The following is a 9,853-nucleotide window of genomic DNA, read 5'->3' as shown; positions in this document are numbered from 1 at the left end:
GGCCCTGGCTGGGGACGAGCCCAGCCTCTCCTGGAGACTCCGCCTGACCCAGGGCCCGCTGGCTTAGATTCTGGCCTTAGACATTTTGTTAGTCTTGGAGTGGTGAGCTTAAGTGAAGTCACCAGTGGGCACCTAATTTAAAAACGTTAAAATAGAGGCCCCTTTCCAGGTGGAAAGCAGTGTCTTTGGGTGACGCACGCACTTGACACAGGTCCTTCCGGGAGAGCCAGTGTTCTCCCCACACCGCCTGAAAATTCATCCTTCCCAGACGCCACCATGAGGCCCTGGTTGGCAGTGGGCTCTGTCAGACAGTGGCAGTCTGCTGTGCCCGTGGGAGCTCTGGGGACGTGTGCTCACCGGGAGGAGGGGGAACGTGCAGGGAAGACCATGTTGGGGGGACGTGGCGGTCATTCCCAACATCCATGAAGGATGCTGCTTAGTTCGAGGGCAGTGTTCCCTCCCACACTCACCTGACCATTAGAGCACTCAGCCGTATACGTGAGCGTTTACCATCCATTCGGCAAAGAGAGCGCCCTGCAGTGTGAACTGGGTCGTATTTGTGACTTAGACACTTTTCTTTGCTGAATGAGCTCCTGAGAAATCCTCCCCAAGGAGGCACATGGAAACGTGTTTACTTAACTTTTCTGGATTTGAATCCCGAGTTTTTACAAAATAAATGACTACTGAACTGAGCAGCATAAGAATGTTTTGGTCAGCTGGAAAATATCACCACTGATTATATATATTTCACTCTTACTCCAAATATTGGAGTAGCATATGGAATCTTTTTCTCCAGATTTATTGAGATGTAATTGACATTGTGTAATCATAACATGTACAATGTGTTGATTTGATAGACTTCTATATTGCAAAATGATTCCCAGCATAGTACTAGTGAACACCATCATATAACTACCATTTATTTATTTTTGCAGTGAGAACAATTCAGATCTACACTATTAGCAACTTTCAGGTATATAATACAGTATTAGTAACGGAAGTCACTGAATTAACTAAATCTAATGCTGTCCATTAGATCCGTAGAATTTTTCACCTTAGAGCTGGAAGTTTGTACTCTCTGACCAACATCTGGTTATGGCAAGGTCGATAGTAGCAAGAAAGTTGTAAACAACCTAAATGTCCATCAACACTGCTTTGTTTCTATGGGTTCAGTCATGTGTCTGCGACACGCAGGGAAAGGGCAAGTGTAACCTCCGGGAAGGACTGAGATCCAGGGTGGAGGGCAAAGGAGACTTCAGGCTCATCTGCTTCATGTCTATAAAACATGAGAATGTGTCACTAAAATAACTTGAGCCCGACTGGTGTGGCTCAGTGGTTGAGCACTGACCTATGAACCAGGAGGTCATGGTTCGATTCCCAGTCAAGGCACATGCCCGGGTTGTGGGCTTGATCCCCAGTGTGGAGCCTTCAGGAGGCAGCCGATCAGTGATGATTCTCTATCATTGATGTTTCTATCTCTCTCTCCCTCTCCCTTCCTCTCTGAAATCAATGAAAAAAAAAAATAACTTGAAAAGGATGGAATATAGAGAAAGCACTGAGCTCCTACAATACACTTGTCTTCCCATATTTATCACGTAGAGAGGGAGGTAGGGCTGAAATCCAATGTCAGGCCCCTCTGGCAGTAGGCCAGGCTGGGTTTGGCGGCTGCGTTGTGCCCTCTGGCTGGCATCCCAATCATGGTGGGGAGGCAGGGAGCCAGGGATCCGTAGAGTCGCCGCCCAGAAGCAGGCTGTAGGACAGCGGTGCTCACACTGAGTGTGCATCAGAATAACCCGCAGTGCCTGTGACATTTTCATTTCCCCAGGTCTCACTGTCAGCGATTCTGATTTCAGAGGTCTGCCTTGTGATCCAATCTGCATTTTTTAATAAGCACTAGAATTGACGCTGACGAAGGTGGTCTTTGAGCCCCAGTGGGCTCAATACATTCCGTGTTTTTCGCCCTCTGCGGAGACACTGCTCAGGATGTCTTCAAGGACGAAAGCTGGGGCTGTTGCCCTGGGGACCAAGCCCCACTTATTAAGAGAGAACACAGGGAGGGCACTCCTTCCTGGGCATTTGAGCTGCCCCCCCGAATGTCGTGTGGAAAAACACGGCGAGGACCGTTCCAGTTCCACATTTTGTTAAAAAATAAACGGAGAAGGGCCCTCGCTCACGAGAGAGTAACACCAGAGTGAACTTGCCTGTGTCGAGATAATAATTCAGAGGTGGAAATAAAGAGCTGTGGTTTGGGCTCATCACTGTGTTTTGCCAGGAGGCATATATCAATGGAAACCCAAATGAGGGGCTTCTGTAAGGTCCAGGTTTCTATCTAAATGTGACTGCAAAGAGCCCTTCCCCCCTGAATGCATGATGCAAATACAAGATGATTTTTACCATCCAGAAGAGCCATTTCCAGTTGATAATGAAACAGGACTGGAATCAAAAATAGGAAAGCAAATTGCCTGCCTTTGGAGAGGAATGTCATCGAAATGGCTTTCGAGTGTTTTGTTTTGGTTTATTTATTTATGTTTTCTACTCCGAAGAGCCTAAGCTGAGATATGCCCTCCATGCTGCTCGTGTCTGAGTATCGATAAGCGTCCAACCAAAAGTTAAACAATTGAATGTGCTAAGATCTTGAATTGAGTGGATTGGCCAAGCCTTGTGTCTCTTAGTGTTGTTGTTGTTTTGTATAGGGTGTCACCAGAGAAGGTGACCTGCTGCTGGGTCCTGGGTCTTCAGGAATGCGGTGAGTCCAGAGATGTGTGCAATGAGGCGGCCTGTGGCCAGAGGCCCTAGCTAGGCCAAGGTTAGGGACTAGAGCTACCCTAGAATCTAGGAGGTGAAGGGGAAGCAACTCAGCAAGCCTGGGTCTCCCCTCCGCCCTGGATAGTCCCATCAAAACAGGCCACACTGTCGGCATCACTCATGGGCATCCACACTTGGGATATCAGTAAAGGCATGCATTTCACAATTAGACTAAGCCATCCGAGAGGAGGAGAAAGGAGGTGTACCATGCATCAGTCTTGCCTAGTTACTCCACCCCCAGGGTCTGACAGGGATGCAGGGCTGATGGGGAGCCCTCCCCCGGGAAGAGGAGCAGGCCGGGAAAGTGGGGGGATGGATTCCTGACACAGAGCTTCAGCCCCGAGAACATTTTGATTATGAGAACACTTACTTTTCATTCATTTCCTGCCACCTGAACACTCCTAGAGATTGATAATGGGCCCTAAATTATTGTGTATGTTTATATAAACATAGGAAGGGGGACACCTTTAAATAACACGTGCAAATGTTGATATGGTTGAGTAGGAAACATTATGAATGTGTTAATGACTCTCGTGAATTAAAATGAATATGATCTAAAAGGGTAAACACAATTCTAATTTGCTAAGGCAATTAGTAAATTTCCCAGTGATCGTTAATGCCTTCCTTTCATAGCAGGTGGCGGCAGGAGCATTTATCATGGCCATACATCACAGTGATTTATGTAGACTCCCCTCTTACTCTCTGAAGTGCACATTTCCAGGCAATGATGTTTCGTGGTGGTTGTTTTTGGTCCTTGATTCTTTCCATAATATCTCGCCCTGGGCTTGGCATGCCTGCTGGACAATAATAAAAAGAAGGAAAGCATTTAGACTGGAGAACAGTAAGTTCTTTTCACCACAGACGATCTTCTGAAGCAACATTCAAGTGGAAGGGCTGGGAACTGCAACCCTGAAACCCTCGTGACAAGAAGCAGTGACATAAGGCAGGACAAAGGATGATCCAAGACTAGCCGCCGTTGCCATGTGCCAGCTATGTGCATTTCCTTCACTGTGTACATACTGGGTCTTCTCAGCGTTCTCCAGAGGTGGGTATTTTTACAAATTTCATATATTTTCCAAAACTGGGGTCCTGCCAGTATAAAGAATCGGCCCAGTGCTCACACTGAGTGACGGTGGAGCCGCCATACAAGCTCAGAGCTGTGTGGCTTATTGGGCTTTGGAGCCAGTGATCTCCTCTTTTTGGCAATCAACTTGGGCTTATCCTAGGGCTTTCTTAAAGCATCATCGTTTCCCACTTGCCCAGTTGCTCTTTCAGGAAGCGATGAGAAGACAATCTGGTAAATGCAAGGTTTTGAAATACAATTCTGGGGTTCAGAGGTCTGAAGAGAGCTGACTGTGAAGGCTGGTAGCACTTTCAAGCAGAGGACGTTGTGAACTTCAAGAGTGCTGAATTGGTGTAAGGCACTGGTTCTCAACCAGGGGTGATTTTGTCCCCTTCCCCCACCCCCAGGGCATATTTGGCAAATTTTAGAAACATTTTTGGTTGTCACAATTGGGTATGTGTACTCCTGGCATCTAGAGGGTAGAGGCCAGGGATGCTGCTAAACACCTTACAGTGCACAGGACAGCCCCACACGGCACAGAATTGTCCTGCCCCAAATGTCACTAGTGCTGAGGGCGAGAAACCCTGGCATGAGGGGTTGCTCTATTTCTTATAACTTTGGAAGCTAGTTTTTTTTGGGGGGGGCTTTAGCTAAATTGATGGTAACTCAGGGAGTGTGGGTTTAGAATAGATACAGGCATATGAAACTGGTCGCTTTTGTTCCAATGTTGACTTTTCCTCCAGTATGAGTGAATCACTTAAAGGTGGAGGGTGGACTAGTTTTACTTCTTTCTGTCCCAACAGAGACATCCGCATCCAGAAGACAAAGTACAAGGGCTTAGAAGCTCCACCCTCTGGAAAAAGGACGTAAGACATGAAGGGGTGAGACCGCTTCAGAGGAGTGTCATGTAAGAAACATCTACACCTGTAGGGGATTTTCATGAGTTTATTTGAGCCAAACTGACGATAATTGCCGGGAAGCAAAATCTCAACAGATTGAGAAAATGCTCCAGAGAAAGGCAGTTTATTGTATACATTAGAATCAAAGCAGGAGGTGTAAGGAGGGTTACATGAAATCCACTGGTGGTAGGTTAGGGAGGGGGGAGAAAGAGTGAAATGGAGAGACACACACTTTGTTCCCACGGGTGGGTGGGTGTAAGACAGTTAACCATGAGCATCTACAGCACATAGAGATGGTATTTGGGGAACAAGATAACAATGAGGGGCTCTGGGGTCAAGTACTCTGGTGCAGTGGGTGGGCCCTCTGAGGTCGGGAAAAAGAGATTACTCTAATATTCCAAAGATCTGTTATCTCAGCTGCAAAAAGACAATATAAGGGCCTGTTTAAGGTAAAGATTGACCCTTGTAAAGGAAGCTAAAGGCCTAGGATGTGACTGCCTTCCACAATCCACTCTTAGTTAGGAATTGTTATGTTCAGATCATCCAATGTGGCTACTTCAGTCTCTGAGTTTGTAGGGACCCCCATGCAGGCCCCCCCCTGAGCTTATCAGGTTACAAAGGCTCTTTCCCCACCCTCCACCCCCAAGGTGGTCCAAGTTAACTTTCATTTCAATGAGACTTAGTGCTGCTACTAAAGATTTCACGTAACTTAAGCTTCTCAAATGTTTGTTACTTTTGTGATCCTGGTGGCAATCCTGCAATTACTAGTATTTGTATATATTTTTACTCCTAAAATGAGGTGAGGAACCCTGAGGGTGTTCATGTTAGGAGGGAGAGAGTAGGGTCCCAGTCCAGTAGCTTACATTCCGTACTAGGAGAGTCGGACAGAGAAGGGACAGGGAATTGTGGCCGAGAAAGCAAGAGTGGAAAAGGGTGCAGTGGGGACCGGGCATTGAGTGTGCCTGGGGAGTGACATTGAAGTGTGTCTGACTCTACGCAGGATCCAGCGCTTAAGGACGGCCCCTCATCTCTCTGGCGTGAGGGCTGTATTTTCTGACCCTCCAACCCCTAGAGACCCCGGTTGGTTGGCCTCCACTCCACTGCCCTCAACATGGCAGCCCCAGCCCAGAAAACAGGCGGCGAGGCAGCTCTTTGAACGAGGCTGGTCCCTTTTCCGAATGCCTGGGACCCAGAGAGGGGTCGGAACTCCCCCCACTCCCCATAGCAACTCAGCTCCCAGCAGCGTGGCCCGCGGGAGCTGTCCGCGGTGCTGAGCCCCGTCTTTGGCTGGGCCCGATCCCATCCGCATGTAGGCTAAGGGCTCAGCGGGCCCTGGGGTGGGCGAGGGCCGAAGGTCCACGGCCAGCTCCAGGCTCTACATTTTAAATCCCTGCCGGGACCCCTACGCCACTCCCTGAACCCCAGCCTGGACTCTACGCAGGATCCAGCTTAAGGACGGGCCCCTCATTTCTCCCCCACACCCCGTGGTGTATCTCAATCTCCTCCCACCCCCCACTTCCTTCGCTCCCTCCTAGAGAACTGGCTCCGCGCTCCCCTTGTCCGCCCCACCCTTCTCGGGAGCGGGACTCTCCCAGGGCGCAGCAAGCTCCCGCCCAGGGGTGTCCACCCTTCCTTCCTTTTCTGTTTCCACCCTCCCCTTCTCTCCAGTAGTCTGAGCACCGAGCCTGAAGGTTTTCGCTCCGCCCCTATTTCCCATACAAGGGCGCGCTGGAGTGGGGGCGGGGCAGAAGGGAGGGGCTCGCTCCCAGTCCCCCTCAAAAGCTGCGAGCCCGCTGGCAACTCCTGGATCGGTTCAGCTCCTGCAGAAAAGCGGAGAAGCAAGAAGCCTGCACGGCAGTCCTGGGCGTTGGACCTCCAGGGGACAGATTCTCTCCTCCCTCCCTGGAGCGCTTTCCCGCCCGCCACGCCGCACTCACCAGGTAGGACCGAGCTCCTGGGTCTCGCCGGCGTGGATTGCCAGAGCCCTAAATGGACTAGGAGGCAATGTAAAGAACCTGTGCACGTACAGCCACGCATAGATTTATTTTTGCAGAGGTGGGATGACAGCGCTTTTAATTATTATTTATGTGGGCCAGTTATTCCAAAGGGAGGATGTAGGTAATTGGGGAGGGGAGTGGCTGGGGAGGAGGGGGCGGTAGAGAACGGGAAGTGAGGCACTTGGATTTTCTTTGTACAGGTGGCCATGGCCTCGCTGCCGACGACGCAGGACCCCTTGGTTCCTGACTTATCTCCTGGACGTCTCCCAGCGGCCCCAGCTCCGGGCAATCAGGTGCTGCTCTACAGCCTCGTGGTCGTCGTGGGGCTGGCGGGCAACTGCTTGCTGGTGCTGGTGAGCGGGCGGGTGCGCCGGCTGCACAACGTGACCAACTTCCTCATCGGCAACCTGGCCCTGTCCGACGTGCTCATGTGCAGCGCCTGCGTGCCGCTCACGCTGGCCTACGCCTTCGAGCCGCGCGGCTGGGTGTTCGGCGGCGGCCTGTGCCACCTGGTCTTCTTCCTGCAGCCCGTCACCGTCTACGTGTCCGTGTTCACGCTCACCACCATCGCGGTGGACCGCTACGTCGTGCTGGTGCACCCGCTTCGCCGGCGCATCTCGCTGCGCTCCAGCGCCTACGCGGTGCTGGGCATCTGGGCGCTGTCCGCGGTGCTGGCGGTGCCCGCGGCCTTGCACACCTATCATGTCGAGCTCAAGCCGCACCGCGTGCGCCTCTGCGAGGAGTTCTGGGGGGCCCAGGAGCGCCAGCGCCAGCTCTATGCCTGGGGACTGCTGCTCGTCACCTACCTGCTTCCCCTGCTGGTCATCCTCCTGTCCTACGTCCGAGTGTCGGTGAAGCTGCGAAACCGCGTGGTGCCGGGCTGCGTGACCCAGAGCCAGGCCGACTGGGACCGCGCGCGGCGCCGCCGCACCTTCTGCCTCCTGGTGGTGGTGGTGGTGGTGTTCGCCATCTGCTGGCTGCCGCTGCACGTCTTCAACCTGCTGCGGGACCTGGACCCTCTCGCCATCGACCCCGACGCCTTCGGGTTGGTGCAGCTGCTCTGTCACTGGCTCGCCATGAGCTCGGTCTGCTACAACCCCTTCATCTACGCGTGGCTGCACGACAGCTTCCGCGAGGAGCTGCGCAAGCTGCTGCTGGCCTGGCCCCGCAAGATCGCGCCGCAAGGCCAGAGTATGACCGTCAGCGTGGTCATCTGAGGCCACTGCACCCCGCCTGGGCTGGGGAGCTCCACGACCCCTGGTCTCTGAGGGTGCCCACCGCGGCTGGGCTGGAGGGCTTGTTCCCAGCTCCAGAGCTAAGCCAGATGGGCCAAACTTCCAGCCCAGCCCCCTTGTCTAGCAGCTTTGCCTTGTCCTTGAGTCTTTGTGAAATGTTAAGTGGGCTTTGGTGCAAGTGCTTTGCTTGGAGGAGGCCCCGGGAGAGGAAAGGGGATTTATTATTTGTCTCTTTATGCGTTAAAGGCCAAACAAAGCTCCTGGGTTTTAAAATAGTGTTTCCGAACCGTGGCTGCCTCCCATGCCTTGCCTCCTGTTTGCTCAATGGTGAGATGAGAAGGAACAATGCGGGTAGGAGTTAAAGTGACTGCGTAGGAGTTTGGCAAAGCTCTTCAGTTTGCCTTTTAAAATGGATGCAATTTTTAAGGCTGAGGTATAATGCCTGATATTGCTTCCCTAATTTGAACCCACTTATTTCTAAAATTCTGGGGACATAGGCATTCCCAACCTACAGCTAGGATGCTAGCATTTCCTGAACAAGACCTTGATACATCATTTTCATTTGAAATCCACTTGCATTTATAGTATAAAACACTTAAAAACGACCTTTGAAAAGGTCTTGCTGTTATGTCCCCCCTCCTCATCCCCCACTTTTATTTGAAAATGATGAGATAAATTAGTTAGTGAAGAGATAAATAAACAGGAATAAAGAGGAAAAGGTACCAGTCACTTAAGGGGACAGATAGCCGTGCAGAGGACAGACCTCCTATCTGTGTATGTTTGTGTATACACACCCAGTGCTTGCCACTGGTGGGCACTCACATATTTGCTTTCCTGAACATGCAGTGGCAGCTCATGCCACAGCATTCTCCTGCATTCTCCAATCGCTTGGCCGCAGCGGATCCACAGCTGTCTTCCAGCCACTCAGCACCTGCTCTGCAGTGACACACTTGGAGCATGATCAATCCAGATGACAAGGACTGGGAGAAGTTTCCTTAAGGCCCAATCAGAAAAATAAGCAGTCACTCACAGGACACCCAGATCAAACACGTAATTCCTTCCACACAGGGTTAAGGGGACAGGTGAAGGCCGTTGGGCCACGATACCATGCTGCTAATTCTCACCTTAACCTCCCGAGGACCTTCTGTAAATGAGGACAAGTGCCCCGTGACAAGGGTTTCCACACCTATGTTGGGACAGTGAGTGGGCAGTGAGGGCAGGCGTGTTAGGAAATGACACCTGAAATCCAGCTGTCAGATCAGCCCCCCTGGCATGCAGGGCCTGAGCTATGTCTGCAGCCTCTCGGTTACCAAGTGTAAGATTCCAGGGCCGCCACAGCTCACTAAGCAGCTGAATCCGTGTTTCCCCACCTCCCCTTCTCTTACTCCCGGAAAGGAGCGCATTCACTCATTAAGGTGTTCCCTGAAAGGAAGCTAAAGAGGGGGCGACTTGGGGATGACTAGGATTCGATGCTATTACTCCAGTGCCAACAGCCAGGATGGAAGAGTGAGGATTGGTGGTTGGGCTAGTTATCAATCCGAGTCTTTAGTAGGTATATGGCTCGAGTGTTTGAAGCATGGGGAAGGGGAGGAAAAGCCTGGCTTGGGAGAAAGGAAAACACAGGTTAACTCGGGAGATGCAAGTTACCTTTGGCAATGACACTGACATGAGCGGTCGGCTTCACCTGCGGGACGTGGAGAACAAAGACCCTGTGCTCTAATAATGCAGCCCGCCCACAACGTTGTGTTCCCCCCCCCTCCCCCACCGTGGACTCATCTCCCAGGCACCCCAGGGACAGGCTCCTGTGCTTCCAGCAGTTCCATTACTTGCGAGGCTCAAGACCACACATGTCAC

At 51.6% G+C, this 9,853-nt stretch overlaps 2 protein-coding genes across 2 annotated transcripts in view; both read left to right on the top strand.

Moving 5' to 3' along the window:
• The window catches only part of CACUL1 (CDK2 associated cullin domain 1), a 79,928-nt gene extending 75,190 nt beyond the window's left edge, over window positions 1–4,738 (top strand). Inside the window, exons 13-14 of the mRNA XM_015572463.1 lie at window positions 2,694–2,746; window positions 4,672–4,738. Coding sequence (XP_015427949.1) covers window positions 2,694–2,746; window positions 4,672–4,738 — 120 coding nt within the window. The remainder of the gene's footprint in view (window positions 1–2,693; window positions 2,747–4,671) is intronic.
• Window positions 4,739–7,057: 2,319 nt separating this feature from the next.
• On the top strand, window positions 7,058–9,825 carry PRLHR (prolactin releasing hormone receptor; the record flags this gene model as incomplete). Its single annotated transcript, XM_006754901.2, has 1 exon — window positions 7,058–9,825. A coding segment is annotated over one exon (924 nt), but the record flags the coding sequence as incomplete, so codon positions are not given.
• Window positions 9,826–9,853: the final 28 nt, after the last annotated feature.

This window comes from Myotis davidii, unplaced genomic scaffold (assembly GCF_000327345.1).
Source record: "Myotis davidii unplaced genomic scaffold, ASM32734v1 scaffold72, whole genome shotgun sequence".
Taxonomy (NCBI): domain Eukaryota; kingdom Metazoa; phylum Chordata; class Mammalia; order Chiroptera; family Vespertilionidae; genus Myotis; species Myotis davidii.
The sequence above is the reverse complement of the archived record's forward strand: the minus strand, read 5'-3'. Positions and strand labels throughout refer to the sequence as shown.